At 44.4% G+C, this 23,899-nt stretch overlaps 1 protein-coding gene across 1 annotated transcript in view; it reads right to left on the reverse strand.

Annotated features, from left to right (window-relative positions):
• LOC137905952 (neuronal-specific septin-3-like) overlaps window positions 1-9,519 on the reverse strand; it is a 38,442-nt gene extending 28,923 nt beyond the window's left edge. Inside the window, exon 1 of the mRNA XM_068750237.1 lies at window positions 9,253-9,519. Coding sequence (XP_068606338.1) covers window positions 9,253-9,274 — 22 coding nt within the window. The 5' untranslated portion in view covers window positions 9,275-9,519. The remainder of the gene's footprint in view (window positions 1-9,252) is intronic.
• Window positions 9,520-23,899: the final 14,380 nt, after the last annotated feature.

A 23,899-nucleotide genomic window follows, 5' to 3' on the forward strand; every position in this document is an offset into this window, starting at 1 on the left:
TCCGTTGCTGCCGCTGCCAAAGGTGGATTCCAATGAAATGAGGCATGAATGTAGAACAGCAATAGATGTTTCTCTCCCAATCACCCTCCCTGCTTCCCGTTCACTCTCCCACAGCTGCATGAGTTTCAGTCTCACTCGCCCGCCCCACTTGCAACATTTTCACCAGCAGTCGCTTGTCAAGTGGATTCTGCAGTATCTAACGAGAATTGCACAATCACAAAAAAACAAGTGTGACATGTTGAGCACTGTAAACCAAAGTCCATCATGTTCAAAAACTCTCACAATGCAGGTTCTACATTGCTGAGTAGGCTAAAAAGGCTCTGAGAGTCCAAATGTTGCATTGGAAACACTTAAATCTCAGCATTTGGCCCTTAAATCAAAGCTTGCAGGACGCTCTGATAGTGCTGATAAGCGTGGAGACACAGAGGACAGCTGTCATCAATCTCTGTCACGGGAAAGTTCCTCCCGCCAACACACACATGTTCCATCAATGAGGCTCCTTGTTGAGGTTTCGTCACAAGACTGGAGTTTAATGGTTGCTCTTAACAGTGCATTAGCCACGTTCAGGCTCATGAGTGCAAAATGAGCTGCAGTGAAATATTCCCAAAGTTGTTGTCCTGATGAGTTCTTAATCTGACCTTAATCTGACCTTAATCTGACCCTTTCAGAGAATATTCTGATAAAGAAGCAGCTATGAATTTCATTCTTTTTTTAAATGACAGCCTCTCTGACACTAACAGCATTTCTACACCAAGTTCAGGCATCATAATAATCTTCAATACTTAGTGATCAATAAGTCACGTTCCTACAGTAGGATCTTTAGGCTTTGTCGACTGTTCATGTTTTGGGCTACTGGGGGGCCATGCATCCAGACCCAGCTGTGTTCAGATCCACTTCTCCACTGCCCCCCCGCCATTGTCACCCAACACAGAAATCCACTTCCTTGGAATTTCCTCTCACTAGACCAGTAAATTGTAAATTAACTGTACTTTTTATAGCGCCTCCGTCTCCGTTAATACCTGGGACTGAACAACAGCTCATCCAATAGGTGGCCACGATCTATCTCCTGAGATGCCACGGGATGCATTTAACATAAATACTTGAGATAGGAATAAACATCAGCTGCATACAGAGGAGGGATTGTAAGTTATTAAATGTCCAACAAATATTTTAAAGTTGAGAACACACAGCGGACTCCAGAAACCGAATGTGTGCTCATTATGTGGCGCAGAAGGAAGGCCTGGTGGCGTGGTCACTGATCTGAATCAGTATGGGGGGGGGGTGAAGTCACAGATGAGGTCATCAACCTCATGGACAAGAAACATCCTGTCAGCTGCCTCTCCCAGACCGCCGACGTCACTGGCAGGAGGCAACAGTGACACTGCAAAAAAACGTCCTTACTTTCATTTACAAATTGACTCTTATTCATATTGGTGTTTTATTGATTTTGCTTTGTAGCCGCTGTGTGATCATCAAAACCTAATCAGAGAATTTGGATTATTATGAGCAGAGCGGTTTGTCTAAAAAAGAAAAGAAATGCACCCATAGAAGAAAACATTACATCAAAATGTGAACACAGCGTGAGATCCAGGAGCTGAATGATCAACCGACATGAAAGCAGAAAGGTAAATGATTTCTCAATTGATGCCTGAGGGGGGGGGGGGGGTTGCATTAACAGCAAAGGTTGCATGCAGAGGGGTCAATGAAACTCTATTACACAATGTCTTTATAAAAAGGGCTGATCAAAAGGCTTGCGTGGCATCCTGATGGTAACGGTCGTGCCTTTATCTTTAATTAATGGCAATAGTTTTTAAAGTAGAAAACAAAATAAAGGGAGCATCAGGGTAACACAACAAAAGTTGTGTTTTAACCGGAATTAATATGTCACCGTAAAACAAGAAATCCATTTACTTCCCAGCTGTGATTCTCAGTTTGTCGCCCCTGAGATTCAAACCCGTGCAGCGTGTGGCCCTTGCTGTCTTCTCACAGGACTCTCGATGAATGGTGGCGACTCCAAGGTATAATCAGCCCAACACACCATTATGTTAAGAAGGTCGGACGCCATGACTTGTAGTGACACGGGTAACGCCTCTCTTTCCTGAAGACCCCTTACCTTTCTGCTCTGCGCCAGCTGTTTAGAGACCGGAGACGACTCGACATGCATACCGCGAGCAAACTGCTGTTGACAGAGGAGCAGCTCCGGACAAGTGCAGATGTGTCCTTAATGGCTAAGCGTTTGTCAGAGACAGGAGACAGATGGACAGACGAGCTGGGGGGGGGGGGGGGTGTCAGCCCGTCAATCTCCACCTCCCACCTCGCATCCAGCTTCAGCGAGGCCAAGCAGAGATAGGCCGAGGATGGACAAGTTGTTGAGAGAGGAAAAGTGGGAGGCACGGTCGTAGGGCGAGGAGGGAGGAGAGGGATGACATGGGGAATCTTTGGGCCAGGGGGGCAGAGAGATGAAAAGGAAAGGGGTCAACGTGAGGGTGGGCGTTCCCTTCACAGCGGTCGTCCCGCCGTGTCCTGAGAGCACAACATATAGTGCATGTCGTCAAATCCTCTCTACGATGCAGGTTAGAGGCAAAATCACTTCTAACGAACGCAGACTGGCCTCCAAAAGCAAATGCATGCGGCTCAACAAAAGTCAAAGAGCAGTGGGAAGCGACACTTCCAGCGCTTTCAAAATGCCAAGCCCACCGCAGACGTCAGCAAAGCCTTCGCGCTTGTCCATTTTTTTTCCCAGATCAGCTTGAATCCTATCAAACATATGGAAACGATCATCTCCAGTGTCCTCATGGCAGGGTTAAGGAGCGCCTGGCTCCACAGAGAAACAACAAGGCAGCAGAGCTCAAGAGAAGTAGAAGAAACAACAACTAACCTTCAAAGTCTGATATGATCCCTTCCAAGTGAGCGTTGACAGTGGAATCAGACATTTTGGGAAGCAAGTGTGTGTGTGTGTGTGTGTGTGCAGGCTTGTATAATGCAAGAGAGAGGGAGCAGGATTCCCTTTCCCCCAGCAAGGAAAAGTCTTCCTGGGGCTCAGTCCTGCTTTTAAACAAATCCCAAATTAGGAGCCCGTGGAAGAGAGAGGCGGGGAGGGTTAAAAAAAAAAAAAAAAAAAAGAAAACGCAAGAGTTCTGCTCACTGATCCAAACCCTCTCCCTGACTCTCCTCTTTCTTACAGCAGCAAGTTATTTTTCTCTTCTCCTCCGTCTCAACTTCCAGAGCTCAGAATGAGCAATCGATAACCACCCCCTACCCTCTCTCTCTCTCGCTCTCTCTTGCTCCAGCTCACCCCCCCCCCCCCCCCCAACCCACCCCATCGGCTTCCTTCCATCCCTCCCTCCCATTCTAAAGCCGTCCTCTAAAAGACTGTTTCCTTTCTGTAAAAGGTCTCTTTTTTTTTTTACTGGGCAGGCCAAATTATATGCATGCTACCTTCAAACACACTTCCTGTGGGCTTGATCTCATGACTAACGCGCTCTGGGCGACTGATAAAACACACTCCGAGTTTTGTTTTTAGCCTCGCTCTACTAAATGTGCCAACATCAGCATCCTATGAGCACACGAAGGAACACACTCGCTTAGAGCCACACTGGAAAAAAGACACGTGTCCATGAAAACTGGAGTCACCGTGGAAGCAGTGAAAGTTAAAGTGAGACAGAATCAAACTGTGGACTAATATGGTCACGAGCAGCTTGCACTGGTGGACAGCAGGTCGCTGCAGAGGCAAACATCAATAAATACGTTGCCTCATGACTTAATGACCGAGTGAATGAGGCCTGTGTGTGGGACAGAGTGGGGGAGGGTTGGAGAGGGGCATCGGTGTTTTCTTAAAAAAAAAAAAATCAAAAGTCTTTAGAGACATCAACACCTAAGGCAAAAAAAAACCCCGAAAATGCCAGACATGATAATAAAAGATTCAGGCTGCATATGATGAGAGAGAGCGAGAGAGAAAAAAAAGAAACCCTCAACAGTTGATTTCACACGTGTGAGTTTGCATCGAGTGGTTCGGACAGAGATCCTGCATTCATGGTGATCTCACTGCTAATTTGTTGTATAAATTGGAACCAGAGTGGTTTGCTGATTTATGCACAGATGTAAACACAGATGTGAGCGAGAGATTTAAAATAAGTAGGCCTTCATCCCTACAATCTAGAGACCCTGCCTGATGTAATACTCTGGATGTGTAAGGATGTGTAATCTGCAGTTTCAACCAATGTGCCCATAATTGGTTGAAACTAAGACTAGATGGATTTGTTATTTAATTTTTTTATGTCGGTGAAAGCTTTTTGAGGAGCTGTCTTGTATGAAGATAGGACATAATGTAGATTGGTATTCTGACAGGAAACTTTTACCCCCCCCCCCCCCCCCACACACACACAACAAGCTGCCACTTTGCAACTTTCTCCAGCAGGGGTCAGCATTGCTCCTATAAATAAAACATGTCACCATTGTGTGTGTGTGTGTGTGTGTGTGTGCATGTGTGGTAGCATATCACTAGCCTAGCATACTTGCAAAGTATTGCGAGCTAGACACAGATAAAGATGAAGTCGTGGGAAGAACCCAGCTCCAGACACGCCCTTTACACTCCTGCACACCACATGTCTGTCAGATTCCTTCTCTCGCTGGCACACACTCATATTCAAACACACACAATGAGAGAGAGAGAGAGCGAGAGAGAGAGAGAGAGAGAGAGAGAGCTAAAGCGAGGACACAAGCATGCACAAATACAATACAGCAAATAAAGCCCACCACCCAGCCCTGTCGATGAAAAGCAAATTTCCTTCCAGCGCATATTCTTGCAAGCCTCAGCAAGCCCAGACGGCACTAATCCAGTCTGCAGGAACAACTGTCACACTGGGGGGGGGGGACTTCTTCATCCCGGTCTTCATTCATATCATAGCAGATGCAGAATGCGATGCTAGGAAGGTCCGCTGAATGATTGTGTGAGAGGTTAAATAATACCTTTTGTCTAAATATGGTGTGAATTCCACAACGATGACTCCTCTCTCTGTGAACTTTGAGGCCGACTCATGCAGCTATCCTTGTGACAGGGTAACGGTTGCTTCTAGAAATCCAAATTCTCCCTTGTCATAACTGATAATAAATGATGCGGTAGTAACAGTACACATGGACGGTATTATTCTGGGATTCTATTTCAATCTCGAGGAGATGCTTGAAGGATTTCTACATCAGTTTGTTCCATAATCCTCAGCGGAGTCACCGCTCCACCGTAGAGAGCCAGTCGAGGTGCTTCTGGCTAGGATGCCTGCTGGATCTATCCAATTGGAGGTTTTCCAGGCACCTAGGGTAGACCCAGAACTCGCTGGAGGGATTACATATCTCATCTAGTCTGGGAATGCCTCAGGATTCCCCCCCCCCAGGAGGAGCGGGAACGTGTTGGTGGGGAGAGGGACTTCTGAAATACCACAACCCAACCCCGGACAAGAGAAAGAAAATGGATGTGTGTAGAGATGTAGATATTTTTTCTGTCTGTTGATTGAGTTGAGATAATGAATCTCCTTGGGGGGGGGGGGGGGTCGGGCCTTCCTGTGCATTAGCGTATTGAAGTGTATTTGAATAGACAGCTGCTGGTGTTGTGTTGCACTGAAGCACGAGGATGAAGAGAGACAGAAACAGCCGCCTAATGCTTCAAGAAACCGAGACCACCACCACCCAAAGGAGGGTCCTGCCCTCATGGGGGGGGGGGCAAGGGGCAGAATGGGAAGAGAGGAGGATGACTTCTATAAGTGATTGCCAGGCCGCCATGGCAGGTTGCAAATGTCAGCGGTCGATCTGGACATGAGCGAATACACAAAGACAATGAGAGGACAGCGATCCTCGGCACCAGTCGGCCTCCTCCACCGCGACCCCGCCTGAACAGATGCCCCGAGAAAGACTTCAATGCTAATCAACCCGACACCGGGAAGAGGGATGCAAGGATACACCTCTACTGATCAAGTCAGGACTACAGCTAAGCTCTGAGAATAAAAAGCAGCTTGATTTCTACGAGGATAATAGTCTTAAAGAAACTAGTTTGGTTGATCAATGCAAAACTGTCAAATTAAAGCCCTTATGATGAGATTCCAGGTGGCAACTTGATGCCTACAGTTCTGTGAAGATGTTAAACAGTTCGTTAACAGACTAGCTCCTCAAAGTTAAGAGGAAACCAAGAAATGGCAATTTTACATTGAATAATGAGACGTGTGTCACGTTTAGCCGTCTTTATTAGAAACTTTGGTGACTTCATCTGAAAGCAACAAAAGCTCTGTTGAGGTCAAAAGTAGTAAAATCACAGCTGAGTCACAGGAAGAGGAACAATCCGTGGCAGACGAGAGACGGAAGGTCAGAAAAGACGCGCCAAGGACAGAAAGACTCGCTGTAGCCCTAAACAGCTGGAATATTTATCCAGCTGTGTGTGAGGGGGGGAGGGGGGGGGGGCAAAAAGAGCGAATCTCCAGCTCAACTGAGGGAATCAGCAGTGGTTAATTTACCATTTCGTTTTCCAGAGGACTGCAATGAAGATCACCAGCAGTCCCATGATTTAAAGACTGAATGCGCACGCACACACACACACACGCTCTAAGATCAGGCACAAATGCAGCCATGAAACCCCCTCAGGAGGCCCCAGAGATCACATGATGAGGCAGCTTTGGCTAAAGTATACGCGCAGCTGTAGCGACAGCAGCTGCCCCAACCGATGCTTAACAGCAGCCCCGAGCCGGGCTCCGCTAACTTTAATCAAATACAGCACCTGTTGGAAACTTGGCTTGTCTGACCACACACACACACACACACACACACACACACACACACACACACACACACTGGCATATCCCCTCAATTACTTTTGGTCGGTGGTTTCTTTTGCAGCGAGCTGTGCCTGTGTGTGTGTGTGTGTGTGTGTGTGTGTATCGACTGTCACACATGCTGTTTGCCTGCATGTGTGTGTTTTCATGCAGTGGATGGAATGGCTCACTAAATAGCGAGAGCAGCTGTCCTCCATCACAGACGACGCTCTGTAGGTTTCTCCCTCCTTCTTTCTTCTCTTCCACCTCTCTCGCTCCACCGGGTAATGAAGCTGCGGAGTGTGTCGACAGGCCAGCATTGTGATAGCGGTCCTTGTTGATTCCACTGCTACCCACGTACTGTTCTGGTCAGCCACGGCAACCGTCCCGACTCCCAACACCAATCGTTTCTCATCAGGAAGCAACGTGGGCCAGTTTCCTTTAATGAAATATGTCCTCGAAACATATTGTCCATCATATTTTACACAAAAAAGGACTATGATGGAGAAAATAGTACATAAAGCAACCAAATAGAATATTTGTTGCTTTGAGCGTTCACACCTGAGAGGTTGACGTTAAGGGTATTCTGGATTGCTCAACTCAGCACCACCACCTTGTGGTGAAGATGCATATGACATCATATGACTTATAATATGGAATGAATGAATGAATATTTCAGTTCACTTTTTAACAAGACAGAGACAAATGACAGTATTTGAAAGGCTTTGTAACCCAGATGAACCGAATCGGGGTAGGTTGAATCAAATGCGTATTTGGACATGACATATAACATATGATATGATTTATTTCCTGTTCCGACATAACCCTATTTTTATACCGATACACAAATTCCCACTCAATGACTTTGAATCTGTATATTGGTGGAAGTGCATCCTACAGTTTTTGTGTAATCCTACAAATAATCCAACAAACAAACAGGGACAGGTGAAGACATCGACCCCTTGGCAGAGGTGACAAACAGGCGTGATCTCGTGACCTCCTGGAACTCTCAATGGTAGAGAATCGACTGACATCTTTCGCTGAACTCTTAAAAACCTAAGTCTGACTATGGCTTCGTCATACAGACGCTGATGTCGCTCTGAGTCAAACAAACGGGACATGCCTTCCCTTTGGTCCTTTATTCATAATCTGACTGTGGCTGATTAGCAGCGTCATCGCTGCTGAGTCACACGAGAAAGCAACCCCAGAAGTGAACAGAAGAAGAAGTGAACATGGCACAGCTTTCATTCTATTCAAATACATGGGTAAGTGACCAAAAACAAACAATCACACACACACACACACATGCAAAAGTGAATATGAATGTGTGCATGAATGCATAAATACTCCAGCAAAAGAAAAGGGAAGTATGTCCTGCTGTGTTGGTTACAGGTCCCTGGAGGAAGCGCCTGGAAACGAGAGGTCAGTGTTAGAGAAACACACATACACACACACACACTTGTCAATGGTCTCACCTACATCCAGATTTCACACAGGTGCTACAAGTTATGCTAGGTCACACACACACACATGCATGAGCCGCTGCAGGCTCTTCAGCATTTCCACTACGGCAGCGTTGTTGTTGTTTTTTTAACAGTCACACTAAAGCTCATTAAACATACAATTAAGAGATGCAGACAGCATTGCCTCACTAATGACTTTAGCATAATGTATGACACACACACACACACACACACACATCCAGTGAGATTAACATCCGGTTGAATAAGAAGGATTAGGGAGCTCTATTTGCCATCTGTGTGCTCTAGTAGACGTAAGCGGCGCTTTCTCTGTCCTGTTAGCTAAAGGAGGAGCTGAACGAACTGAACGATGGGCGATTCAGACGAGGAGACAGAAGCGCTGTTCAAACAGAGCCCTTTCCTGTTTTCACACTGAAGTAGAATGGGAGAATGCAGAGGAAGAACAAAGTCTAAGAATTAAAGGCTGTTTCTGTGTCGCCAGACCTTCAGAACGTTTCTTTTTGGCTGTCGTCCATGCGGTGAACCTGAGTTATGGACATGCTTTAAAGACAAACTGAGACGGGGGGGGGGACTGGAAAAGAGTTGGCTGAGCTGCAACCTGAAAAGACAAAGACATTGAACTGGAAACAATGGGACAGAGAGGGGGTGAAGATGGTGGGAACAAACCAGGCAGTAAAACAGACGGAACAGGCGAATAACCAATAAAGGAATAGGATCTAAACGGGTCTGCAAAGCTGCTGCACAAACTCTGCAGAGCTCCCAGCTCCAGGTCCAAACCCCAAAGAAAACATGCAGTCAGCAAACAGGGCAGAATGAGAGAGTGGAAAATACCACAGAGGGGGAAAATAGAGGCATGCTTCTACAGAATAGACACTCGATCACAGTGAAAAGGCTGAATGAAGAGCCTGAAAACTCGCTTTGTCCTCCACTCGGAAGCTTTAGCTCATCCCGGCTGACAGTTTCCGGAAAATTTGCCTTACCTGAGAATTTGTCTCCCTCCATATCCAGATCATTCCCTCCACATCCACATGTAGTGTCTGCTCTTTAACTTTTCGCTCTCTCTCTCTCTCTCTCTGTCTTTTTTGGGACTTCCCTTTCTCTCCCTCCGTCCCTCCCTCTGTTCCTCTTCCTCCTCTTCTAACTCTCTCGTTCCTTCTCCGGCTCCCTTCTCTCCCTCCCTCGAAAGGGTTTGATTCCTTCAGTGTGTCCTGCTAATGAATTCAGAATTACGACATCCCCATGTGCTGATCATATGTTGCATTTGCTGCTCTCTCTCTCTCTCTCTCTCTCTCTCCCTCACACTCTTGCCCTCTCTTTCCGCTGATGAAACCAAAAGACTGAAGCAGCATTGTATCTTGAAAATAGAAACCATTAGCCGCACCATGTGACATGGACAGGATCCTTCCAGACTAAAATAGCCCGCTGGACTTGCAAACTCTTCTGCCAGCTAACTTAGAATGGGTGTGCGCAACTAACTAAACTCCTGAAACCACAAGTAGATTCGTTATTTGTACATTCAACCATGCAGACGCGACTCCGTCTCTGTAACCGTGAAGAGGAATGACAGGCTGTTGAAATAATAGTGACGTGCAAAACAATACAGGACGGAAGAAAGAGGAGGGGAACTCTGCAAAAGCACACTTCCCCAAGGATTGCATGCACCGAGCACGTTGCCGGTGACAGCAGGCGTGGACAGTCAAGACCAGAAGGGACGGCTACTGGGTGTGCATCTGTGTTCAGGAAGCTCTGATGACCTGTGACCTTTGTCATGTCCCTCACACTCCACTGGAGGTCAGAGGTCACATGGCAAGCGACAGGGAGATCAAACACACACACACACACACACAGACATGTCAGGCTGATGGCTCGTGCAACACACACCTCTCTGGTGACTTAAGGGGGGGGGGGGGGGGGGGTGTTGACTGATGTGTGTCAGCATTCACTGTGCGTTTGTGCTTTTGGATATGTCTCTCGTGGAGTTTTCATGAAATCCAGGAGCTTCATTTTGATGCATTTTTTGTGGTGAAACAAGACACATTTGTGCGTTGGTACCCCCTAACGGCTGAACTGTGTAACTGCAAGCCTTCATTTTGCCATGAATGAAGAGCACACACTTTCCAATATGTTTATTTGTTTATTTATTTATTATTTTAGGATCTAAACTAACAAAGTGAGCAAAAATAATGCAACATATGTATTTTTACATATGCAGATAACATGAGATGTAAGAAATTCTTTATTTGCCCATATTGAAGTGAGCCATTCATACACACCTCAGATTGTGCTCACCACTAGCTCAGTATCAGTGGATGTGCTGTCAGATTAGAATGAACTGCACATAAATCAATAAGAAGAACACACACACACACACACACACACACACACAGACACACACACACGGCCCGTGGCGACGGAATCAATGTCAGGGAGGTCTGCTGACAAGCAGAGCCTCATCCTCAGCCTGAAGCACTTCCCCAAAAACCTGTGTGTCTCTCTACTTATAAAAAAAACTGTGTGTGTTGCATTTCTGTTCCTGCTGCATGTGTGTGTGTGTGTGTGTGTGTGTGGATACACACACTACTTGCTCTGATGACAACAGAAAATAAACTAGAACATTTCTGATTTTCTGTACACCTTTACGTTAAACTGCCTGATCAGAACTTTCACGCTCCGCATTTGATGAAACAGGCCACACACACACACACACACACGCACACACACACAAGCTTGAGACACTAAGGTCACTGATCTGTGAGCTGATTCCCTGCTATCAGCTGTTGCCTGGAAAGGAAACGGCGGCTGCTTTACTCTCAGTGATTTCACGTCCCTCTGCCAAAGGTCAGTGACACTGACTTACAAAATAGTCCAAGTGAAAGATGGTTGATGAAATGAAAGCTGGAAAAAGATGGTGCAGCCTTTGACAATGACCAAATCTTTATGGATGACAGTAGCAGAGGATGATCTCTCTGATAATTGATGGGAAACATCTATAGATCTATATAACTATAAACAAGTGCTAAACACACACACACTCAACCTTCGCTGATATTTAAAATCGGTTGCAACATAAGAGGTTTTTGATAGAATACTAAACATTCAAAGTTTTGTCACATATCGCTGATTTCTTTGCTCCGTGTGAGTCGGAAAATACGATTGTTTCGAGGCTCTTATGGAAGGAATCCTAAAGGAAAGGACGACGCCCATCTTAAATTAAACAGCCCCTATAATAAGGACTGAAGGTGACACCTGAAAGGAAGCCACAGCTGGCATAGCAGGCTGGAGGCAAGGTGGTCCGCCACACAAGTTGACATGTTTGGTTTTACTATCATTTTGTTTGGTCTCTTTTGTGTTACTGATTAAATCAAGATAATCAGTTAAAGTTAACGAGGAACAAACTTCGACCCTGTTATAAGTTATACATGCTTGTATGAATGAATGAATGAGATGTGCATGAATACTCACTCGGACCGGTAATGCCGGCTCCCTCTTTTTCTGTTCTCCTCGCCCGAGCGCTGGCTGGCTTCACTGTTGATGAAGACGAGGAGCAGATCAATAAAGCTCATTCATATTTAGCAGATCAATAGATGCATCTGCACATTTCAGCACCAGGAGAGGACTATTGGAAAAAGCTCTGCTTCGCTTCGCCGGCCACAGATATTTCATTACCTTTGAAATATACTAACCATATATGAGCTTTTAAAAATCTGAGGCCACACAGATAATTCAGGGAGGGAGACTGAAACGTTAAACTCAAACGTTTAACAGATCTTCCCTCTTTAAAATGTTTCACGTTTGTTCATTAATAAATAAATATTCTTAGATCAGTTTGCCCTTTTCCATTTTTTTCAAAGCTGTCACATGCACCATGTTGCCAAAATGATGGATCTGACGGCCTTCACACACACACACACACACACACACACACATTTCACAGCTTGACTTATTGCACAGGTGGCATCCTATCACTGTCCCGGGCTGGAATTCACAGAGGGTGACTCATTATTTCACAAATGCTTGTAGAAGGTGCCAGAGTGCTACATTTTATACACCTGTTGCCATGGAAGCGATTGGAATACCTGAACTCAATGATTTTGACAACTGCTCAGCGGTGTCATAGTTAGCAGGGAGAATCACAACAAATGAACCCGGGGAGGATGTATAGTTAAAAAAAACAAAAAACAGAACGTGAATCCTTTAGTTCCTTTAGTGTGTGTTCAGATCAGAATAACCTGCCAGCAGGAGTCAACGCAACAAAACAAACAAAACGTGTCCAAGCACTTCAAAAAAAGGAGAAAAAGTCCACGTCCTGACGTTGGACGTGGTCTCAAAGTCTGAGCAGCGGGTTCATTCTAAATCAATGTTCAACCATCGGTGCAACAAATATCACGGATCTGCCAGCAGAGACTTGAGCTCAGTGCCTGAACGCCGCTCATGTCGACTGTATCCACGGTACACGTGAATCCCCGCGTTGCTCTGAGTGTCAGCGAGCGAGCTGCTCCTTCGTTGTGCAGCCAGGATGGAAATAGTGACTCACTTTAAATCCCAAACTGCTCGTTCACGCTGTCAAATTATAAGAGTAAAAGAGTCGACCCTTTGTGTTGCCTTAAACGCAGTCATCTGCCGTGAGCCAGGAGATAACAGCGCCAGTCTATAATGTGAACGTGTGTGTGTGTGTGTGTGTGTGTGTGTGTGCATCGTGTGTTTTAAAGAGCTTTAAGTATATGGAAAAATTTACAGAGCAAACAGGGCTGAGTTACGTCTTCTTATCCTTGCAGCCAAAATGCATGCCTGCACTTATTTACTCTTAGCTGAGGAGTGGTGAGGTGAACGCACACACGCACACACACACACACACAAGTTAAATAGAGAAATAGAGCGAGTAAATCATCATTATTTGACGCTGGCTTGACGCGATTCAGATAAACCTACTGACATGCAAACACACATTGGCCAACCACAGCGAGCCAAAATGTAAACTTTATATTGTCACATAGGCGTGTGCGTGCGTGAGTGAGCAGAGTCTTTGTGTGTACTCACCTGCTCAGTCTTGCGTGAGAGCACACAAACACACACACACACACACACACACACAGATTTCACCAATCGAATGGCTTTCAGAAAATCTCCCGACACAATGATCTTTTTTTCCCCCCCCTTCCTGTTTTTTTTTTTTTATTCTGTCTTAAGGCACTGCTTAAGAGTCAATTACATGCACATGATCCATGAGAAGAGACAACTCATTGTCTGTGCTAATGGGGACAGCACAGCGCCACAACTTAGTGGAGCAGGATGACTGTATTTATTGATTGATGGTTGTGGTTCTGCTTTGTGTGTATGAGTGACATGACCGGTCAAGTGCATGGACACGCCTGGGCAGACACGTCAGCTGATTAGTCACTGGTCTCAGATGACTGGGGAAGGCAAACAGTGGGCAGGGTGCAGCACTTTTAACATGCTTCAAATACAATCGCATGCACAAATGGCCTGGCAAGGAGACGCACACACATGGAGTCATGTTTAAAGCAATCTGTGATGAATGTCTCGTCTCGTTCACAAGCGCAAGTGTTGACCAATGTTCTATTTCCAAATGCACGGTGTCATATGTGAAGAGGGGGGCAGTGGACGGGGAAAGACATTTTCTTTGCAGCAACGTTTAGGTACAATATTATTTAAAAAGCAGCACCCATCAATGCTAATGCTAATGTAGCTCGCATCGGCTTGTATTGAGAATCCTTAAAGCGATAGTAGAAACAGTTCTCTGGTGACAAAAATGTCAGAATTAAATATTAACACACACAAAATAAAATAAAAAATCTGAATGACACTTTGTTTTACTTGGTAAATGAAAAGAAGGGTTAGGTAATATGAAAAAACAATATTGACAATACTTGCATGTTGGTTTGGTATTAAAAATAGAGACTTTTTGTTTGTTTATTATTAATAATTTCTCATTTTATATACCGGTAGTTGGTCGTCATTATGCTGCGAGGCAATTTTGATTTCTATTGAATTAAAAATCAACACCCCTTCGTTACACACGCGCCAGCAGACGGACGGACGGATGGACAGGTGGAAGGAAAGAGCAGGAGTGGAAAAGAGTGAGACAAGCTGAATGGCTAGACAACCATTATTCACGAGTGTTTGCACAGCCCAGATAGGGCCTTTACCTGGATGTGTTCGAAATGAGGAATGGCTGCCCTGAACGCACCCAGCAGGCCCCTCAAACGCACACGCGGCTGCATGCATAGCTCGGTAACGACATCGACCGTGACCCTGGGCTGCACTCCACCCAAGTGAATAGCTGTTGTTCTGGTGCAAAAGGTACGAGCCGGCAACACCTCTGCGTTTTCAATGAAAACCTATTCCTCACTCGCCACTGAAAAAAACAACGCTGCCTTGCCAAGCACGCAAGGCACCTTTCTGCCTCTTCACAATGCAAATGTGAGCCCAAATATATAAAGGCCTTCCAAGCCAGGGTTGGACAGGATAGCTCATGGGCCTATAAAACAATACCGGTGTGGCAGATAAGGATCGGCCTTCCTCCTTGCAAGGCTGTTAAAACTCACGGTGTCAGTAAAATGGCCAAGAGAGCTTTATGGTTTTAATTCCCCCCCCCCCCCCCCGGATAAGATAGGTGAACAACTGAGCGTGACTTACGTGCTTGATGAAAGGTGCGGGGGAAAAATTAAACCATTTGATTGGATCAGCCTTTTTTTTTTTTTTGGATCCCGTTCAAAACATTTTAAGATTTATTCCACCAGTTTGATGTTAATTCATCAAGTTGCAATGCAAAAACAAAAATCCTTCATCCAGATTACGTGTTGTTATTATCCATCAGGTTTTTCCACGGGTAATAAATGGATATGACGAATAACTGGATCCACACCGGAATTTAATGGATTCTTCAATAACATGCGAAGATCCATCAACAGCCAAACAAACCAAGGAACCACACGCATTCCTATAGGCCGATGGGCTGCTTATGACTGTCATGAATGGTTGTCTTGAGGCTACATCTTTTCTAGAGAAGAGATTAAACTGTTGTCCTAACAGCAAGGTCTGCAGTCAGCAGACATGCATAATCTTGCTAATTCAGCAGCGTTATCTCCAATCAAATATGTTCGCTGAACAGATATGAATCACTAGCACTTGAACTGAATGCGAGTCGCAATAATAAAAAAAAGATATTCATGTCACAACAGGACGAGGTGGCTCCTCGTCCAAACGGCTGAGTTGAATGAACTCTGCACACGCAAAGCTTCTTCAATCGGGATCAGGCGTAAAATCATTCATTTGAAAACTGTATTTACACCAAATGGCACTGAATTTGAATGTCAAGGCCCCCCCCCCAAAAAAAATAATAATATTTAAAATCAAAGAGCTACAGTACGGAACCTCGGTTCTCAACCACAGAAAATGGAGTTTAAAATGCCTCTGAAGTCGAACAGATTTTTGGAGTTCGAACACACGAGTGGAGACGAGGCGAACCGAAGACATGAGAACGGAGGCGGAGTCTGGGTTCAGAACCGAGTGGGTTCCGTTTGAGTCGACCTGCTACAGCAGAGAGACTCGGCAGATTTTCTGCTTTGTGTGCGTGTTTTTTCTCTTTGTTCTCTTTAGCTCTCAGTCATGGATCCAAAGAAAGGCAGCCAACCGCGTGATAGACCGTATAATAGAAGATCTACCCGTTCAAAGAACTGAGCTGATCATTAAGTCCTGCACCATTAATGACTGTTCCTGCACCATTTAATATTCGTATTACTATGACTACCCCGCCTCAGGCCCGTTGACTGCTGGGATAGGCTCCAGCACGAACGCGACCCGGTTTCAGATAAAGTGGTTAAGAAAATGAATGACTGTTATTATTTAATCAGATAGACAGCTAACCTCAGCATTTATAATGTCAGTTCAGTTTTCAGTGGAACAACGAAAACATGACGATCCACGAAGGGGGCTCGGTAACAAGAAACATTTGTCTTTTCTTTTTCATTTGACTTTGGTTTTGGGGTGATTATTGAAAAAAGACAATAGTTTTATTTAGAGAGAGAGAGAGAGAGAGAGAGAGCTCTGACCACAGACTCGCTGCTTCTGCGTGTGAAAAGAATCCAATGGGCCCAATTAAATGGAGTTCAATCCAAAATCTTCCAAACCAGTTGCAAAGTTTAACTTGACAGACACGACATGATCAAATGAAAACTGCAGTTTTTTTAATTATGTCACTTTTTGTAACATCATATACCGAGCAGTGGTGTGTGTGCATGTCCACCTGTTCCAATACCTTATTGGTCCATTATTCACAGGCTTCTAGGAAGCCAAATTGAAGGTTAGGCCATGCGCTGCTATAAGATGACAGGGCAAATATGTTTCAGCACAGTTTATAGCTTGACTTTCAAGTTACCATCCAGCGATACCTTCAGGCTCTGCATCAGAGCTCTCCTGTATAAACAGGATCAAAGTGCGAGGCATTAGTCACACAGGTACAAATAGAGTTAGGCGTGTGTGGTTGTGTTTGGAGCAGGACAAAAACTGAGTACACTAGGAGTATACTCAGAAAAATAATGACTGTGTGTGTGTGTGTGTGTGTGTGTGTGTGCGTGTTGGAGTGGGCTGCTATTCATACGGGTTACTCATTGATCCACACCACTTGTGGGAGTGGTGTACAAGGCAGGGATTGGCTCCATGAGCAGGGTTCGGCTGCAAGCGGTTGCATGAGCGAACACAGACACACACACACACACACGCACACACACACACATTCAAATAAACAGCCTCTCCTCCCAAAGTAGATCATGTATGCACATTTCTGTACATAAGGGCAAAAACTCACATTTCAATGTGTATGTGTGTGTGTGTGTGTGTGTCTGTGATGGGTATTTGTACACAAAATACAGGTCGACCTTCCTCTTGGAAAGTCATCCCTCCATATTTCTAATGTTTGTCCAAACACCCCTACGCATTAGAAAGAAACGCTTTCCACAACACACACATGCACACGCACACGCACACACACGCACACTTTTGTATTAGACTATTCCGCACAAAGATTGTGACAGCTTGGCACACATCGCAGTGCGGAGGGAGAACACACACACACATACGTAGGAGGAGGGGAGGCGACATGACCCAACATGCGCTTGGCTATGATGGAAAACCGTCGGACGCTCCATCGCACAAAGACTCACAGAAGGAGAACCGGGAAAGACGGCATTCCGCGGGATATGGTTGTGTACACTGGAATGGGTGAGGAGGAGGGAAAGAAGGCTCGTCGTCAGTGCTAGAAAGTAAGAGGGGGATGAAAAAGGACAAGTTGGAGGAGCAGCAACAAAGGGAGGAGGAAGATGAAGGGATGTCAGAAATGTCAGTGCGGACAGTGATGAAGGCGAGCTGTTAGTGAGAGCGTCACACGACCGCTTTAGCTCCAAGGCAGCAAGTATTTGAGTACCTTGCTACTCTAAAATACTAAGTAAAAAGCGACATCATTATTTTATATGTTATTTTATATTTTATATATAATAGATGCAATAGATCCTTCTTTTCTGTGTTTATCTTCCATCTTCTTTCCTCAGGGCATCACCTGAAGAGGTGAATGAACGCAGCTACACTTTATCTGGATCCCAAACAAACCACAAACGCTTCACAACCACACCCACAGAGGTCCAAGTGAGAAGCTCATTCAGAATTAATTTACATGAAACGATAGAAGTTGTAACAATCACTCATCTGCACCCATTTTTATTAATCCGAGGCTTTTCCTTTATTCAGTCTCGATTTACAAGCCTCATAATAACTTCTATTTTTTCTCACCTGGATTTGAAGACTTCTTCATGATTCCGCTCTTTTTTTCTTTCGGTGGGTTAAATAAGAATTAATCTCTTGTCTGTCAGGGGGAACTTTTGCATCCGAAACCTTTCCAGGTGGTTCCTTCCTGAGTGCGCTCGGTTCCCTCTCTGGCACTCCTGGACGTTGCGCTATCCAAACGCACCTGCGCGCAGGTGACGGTAAATTCACTTCTCCGTGAACTTCCTGTACTTTTTCATTTCCACGGGGAGCCACTTGAGGAGACAGTCAGACAGCCAGTTCTGTGGATACTGTCATACCTGCGCTCCTTACGCACGCCCAGTCCAGGAGCGGAACGAAGCAGATGGAAACTTGACCATATTGGGGCCACACTAATAATTCGTTTTTTACATTACGATATTAAAGTCGTAATATTACGAGAATAAAAGCATAATGTTATGAGAATAAAGTGGTAATATTACGAGAATAAAAGCATAATGTTATAAGAATAAAGTCGTAATTTTACGAGAAAAGAATGCGTAATTTTATGAGAAAAAATGCGTAATGTTACGACTTTATTCTCATAACATTATGCTTTTATTCTCGTAATATTACGACTTTAATAATTTAATCCGACCGGCGGATCGGTGCAGCGTCTGCAGTAAATCGGACTCTGCACACATGTGGTTTGGAAACCGAGTTATTCTACTGACCTACACAGAAGTGTTTTAATTAAAGCTGCTCAGTCCTGGTTTTGTCTCCATCATGCGCAACACGTGGCTACACAGCCTCACCTTCATCAGCCCTGAAGTCACGGTTCCACAGACAGAGCCGCTGTCCTGAGCCGCAGAGACCTCTAGTGGCCGCGGCGTGGTACTGCCTATACGCAGCAGACAGATTATCTCTGAGCCTTGAATTATTTATTAACTATGGCAGCAAGGCCTCTAAATTAAATCAAGGATAACTTCAGTAATCTTTATTAATTCCAGAGTGAAAAATTAATTCTGGAGCCAATAGAACTTCTAACAATATAATATCAGACAACACAATAAAGAAGAAATAACACACACACAAAATATCAAGGCAATGATGGACTCTCTCTCTCTCCCGCTCTGGTGTTTCTGTATTAAACAAGGCTTTGTTTCTACCCGACCAGTGTCACCGGGTCCTGCTCATGGAGGGTTTGTCAGTGTGAAACACATCAGCACTGAGGACTAGGGGTGTACCTGCAAGCTGTCTGACCCAGAAACACACATGAGGACAGTCTGAATCAGACCGCGGACAAGAATAAGTGTCACAGCTCATCCTGTGGTTGCTTTTCTGTGACACTCAATTAGCATCTTATACTGAGACATGCAACGTATTAATCCCAATTAACTCCCAGGACAAAAGAAAGGACAAATAAAAGTCTGAATGTAACACGATGTTAACACATACTAACCTGCGATAGTGAATGAAGCAATTCCACATTGATCATGGTAAACAACAACAGAGATAAAGGGGTAAGGAACAACAGGAAATATGTTTCACCCTCACAAGGAGGAAGGGCATATGCTGCATCAGCACATTCAAAACATCACAAAAACCACGAACGAAGCTGCATAAAAAAAGCAGACCATTGTGCATTCCGTATTAATCGAGTTTAGCATCACAACCAGTGTTGTCAATCACATCATTAGTGTAACCCAGCAGCATCCATTGATAAAAAAAAAAAAAAGCTATTTAATTTAGAATCTGTTGCAAGGTTGCTGATATTTTGCATTGCGAGGGTGAAACTGCTACATTTGCAAAATGTGAGCATCGTCTTCTGTCACAGAGAGCGAGGCGTTCAAGAGCAAAGAGAGGAATGCATTATAACTCTGTTTATTATATTGAAGGTGACGACCACATCCTGCCAACTGCAGCAAAAGCACCTGAGCTACAGCCGCTCATCTCACGGAGTTTAAGCAGGAAACGTCTGCAACGGAACTGACTCTACTGAGACAACGTTTTCAAATCGCATGGCTTTCGTGGTAATTATCAAATTGAGGCCAATCTTTTTAAATAACAATCTTGTTGTTGTTTTTTTTCCATGCAAAACCTTCCCACACTTTGAAAGCAACAGGTGAATGTCACAGTTTCTGCTTCCTCCACCCAGAATAAACTTCTGGCAAATACTGAACTCAAAGAACAAACCACATTATCACCAGCTGTTGTATTATTTTGACCATGATGGACAGCACGTTTCTGAAACGTCAACCCTGAAACTGAAGTGGTCGTATGTCTGTGCAAAAAAAGAAAAGAAAAACAACTTCAAAGTAAAAATGGCCTTCCTTTCAATGCAGCATTTAAACTGTACATCTATGGTGGATGATTATCTCTGCAGTGTTTTCTACCTTATCATTTGGCCTTTCCTGTTACAAGTTATGACATGAAAGGCTTTGAAACTGCTACACGTGATGAAATGGAACAATCACGTATAGCAGTTTGGAACAATAGCGACATTGTAGTGCAGCAGTTCTTGCTGGGCTTTTTTACGACTGGACACACACCAACGCACACACACACACACACACGCATGCTATGTTTTACCCTGACACTTACCACACATCCAGGTGTAAACACACATTTCGCACTTAAGCGCTTTGGCTGATCTTTGCAGCTTTGACCACAAAGACTGAAGGTGCAAGTAAACACTGTCCTCTCCGGCGTGCCGCTACACGAAGACGTTTTCTTGTCTCTGTGCACGGCTTGAATGCCGACTCCAGCTTGTCTCTCACAGCAGTTTGGTGCAACTTGTCTTGACTCATATTGTTTGAATGGCTCCTTGATTTACAGTGTTTGAGGGCCCAGTGTTTGCATTAGTGAGTGCAGGAACCAGGCTCCACTTTGAGCTGCTAATAAATTATTGTGCTGGGTTTTTTTTTCTTTTTAAAGGTCGCCCCTCCCTGTGTGGTTGGCTGAGACGACTGAGGACAAAAGGGTTTAAAATAGATTTTAAAAGATTTAATTCCACTTTAAAAGCAGGAGTGAAATCTATCTTGTGGTATAACCAAAGGATTCTGAAGGCAGCTGTTTGATCTGTGTGGCGTCGTTATGGCCTGCCCTCGGTTGTTACCCACATGCAGACAGACTTGTCCTTCTCAGAAGGAGACAATAAAGAAAACTGTAGTGCGTGAATATTTCCACTTTCATGTACTTGTGCAATAGTATAACATTTAAAAAAAACTATTCTTTTTGCACACATTTTGTTTTTCGGCAGCGTAAACCCAAAAGGCGCTCAATATTTTCATGACCTTTTTGCTGTCTGCAAATGTTCTTTCCTTACGTTTCCATGGCAACAATTTTTACTTGCGAGTTCTTTTTCTGAGAGACTGCACATGTACAGCAGGAATGCATGCGTGCACAGTGGTGTTAGTTTGGATTCAAAGCATTAGGTCGACGTTCAGAGCGCATCTTGTGAATTGCTTTTTGGCATGTCATTTTTAATTTGATGATTTGATGATTTCTTTCAAACTGACAGCTGAACACATCGTTTGATTTTTTGGGGCACATCCATTTTTATCTCCTGGTCATTGTTGTTCTTTTACGTTTCTTCTACTTCTATTTTCAACAATGTATTTCAACATCAAGAAAACAAATGGAAGCGATTGGTTAGATATGGCTGACAATGTTTTATTGATGAAAAATGACACTTAATATCGTTACAATACACAGCAGTTTGATGATTTTCATCTTAATCCTTAACCCACTAATAATAAAAGAGATCTGCAGATATAATAATAAAAAAAGAAAGATGTATTTACATACCAAGCAGCATGTCAGAGTCGTGTCAAGGTGAAGCCCACTTCTGATTATTTGCCATTGAAAGACCAAATAAACTGATAGTTGTGATTGATTGATTACTTTCTAATGGAGTTACGCTTTTTCATACATCGTGTCAAACCGTTTACAGTGAAATCCTTCCCCTGCTGTACATTTCAGTAACTCATGGACCTCCTTGACTCACACTGACTCACTCTGTCATGCACAAGGCGCTGACAATGTGGGAGAACATGCCAGGCCTCTGCATTGCTTCAGCCGCTTCATTTCCGCTTCACGGATGCACAGATGGAGTTTCGGGTTTGTCGGCTTGCAGGCCGACACCTTTAGCGCCTCAGAGTTCCGCGCATATCTTCGTAAACATCATTGGTGGCGACGTGTCTTGGTTTCACTGTGCTGCGCTTTGTCTGGCAATGGGAGATGTTGTTGACACGTTAGATGTCAGTGGTGTTTGTGGCTTAGGTGCTAAAAGCATTTTTTTTTTCACTTATTGGAAGGCCATCGGTACAAAGCCCAGTACCCTACCAGTCTACATGTCAATGTGTCCTTGAGCAAGACACTTACCCTCCTGAAGGAACTTCCTAAGCAGGCTAATAAAGTACAGGGGGGGGAATGGATTAACTGGGTTCACTGGATGTCTTTTGGCTTTGTAGCCAGTCTCAGATCGACATTTAAATTGTCCATTTAATGGTGGGTTAGAACGGGGCTGACGTCACTCAGGTTTTCCCAGTCCAGTTGCAAACTACCAGTTGATTCGTTTTTTTGGCTTTTGTATTTAAGGGTCCGATCGCATTTTTACATATTAGATAATCAATAAATAATTACATTTGGTTTGATGAGCCAAAACAATCTAGTGTTGAAACTATAGTTTTTCCACAGCACCATCTATCATCCACCGATCTATCTGCCTGTCTATCTGCAAACATTCGGGTTTTTCCCACAGAGTCACTGAAAAGTGTAAAAACAACAGTGAGAATAAACCTCAGCTTTCAGTCTGAAACACCACAAATGACTTCACTGTGTGTGTTTGTCAGAAACTTAACGGGAGCGTGGAAACAACACGTAAGATGCAATCAGGACTTTTTAGTCAGAGAAACACACACACACACACACACCTTGAGGATGACGCATATGAGGGAGGCCGTGATGACGCCAACCAGAATAGCAGCAGCAATGACAACAGATATCAAGACTGGATCCTTGTCTTCTGGGTCACACTGCTTACGTTTATCTGTAAATACACGATGTGTCTGTCCGAGGGTCAAGCTGTGAAAACTCACATTTGTCTTTCACTTTGCAGGTTTATTTATCATTTATTCAAATGTGTTTGTTGCAGAAAGTCTTTCATTTACAGTGAAATGGCCAGAAAGAAGCGACATAGTTGCCTCCGCCAAGGAAGTTTTTTTTTACGCCATTTGTCCGTTTGTTGCAGAAAAAACTGCTGGATGGATCTTGACGAAAATAAATATGAAGATGGGTCTTAGTCTAAGTGGATAATAATAAATGGATTAAGGCTCACCTGTCAGCACCAGGAGCACAGAACCGTCCCCTCTCTTGGTTATGGATTGACTCCTGTTTTGGTCAAAACTTGTGTAAATGCACAAGTACAGTCCTGTGTCATCGGCGGTCAAGTTCTGGATGAGGATGTCCAGGCTGTGGAAAGGCCCAGTCATCTTAAGTCTGCTCTCAAATTCTTCTGCGGTGGTCTCTTTGCCTGATTCTCTGTCTTTGACGCAAACAGGGTCCTCCTTTAGAACTCGCTTCAATGTGAAAGTCTCTTGATCTGGCCCAGGAGGTCTGCACTGGATGGTCAAAGCTCCTCCGAGATCTCTCCACACCACTCCGCCACTCTCTGGGTTGATAGACACAGAACAATTTGCAGTTTTTCCAGTTGCATTTCACTCTAGATTTATTACAAAGTGCACATTTGTTTCCCAGTGATCCATCTTACCTTGGCCAGCCAGGACTGTGCAAGAAAGAAACGTTATGGTTCCGAGCTTCAACCAGACAGACGACATGCTTAGAGCCTGTCGCGCAGAGTCTGCTTCA

The sequence above is a fragment of the Brachionichthys hirsutus genome, chromosome 16, assembly GCF_040956055.1.
Source record: "Brachionichthys hirsutus isolate HB-005 chromosome 16, CSIRO-AGI_Bhir_v1, whole genome shotgun sequence".
Classification (NCBI taxonomy): domain Eukaryota; kingdom Metazoa; phylum Chordata; class Actinopteri; order Lophiiformes; family Brachionichthyidae; genus Brachionichthys; species Brachionichthys hirsutus.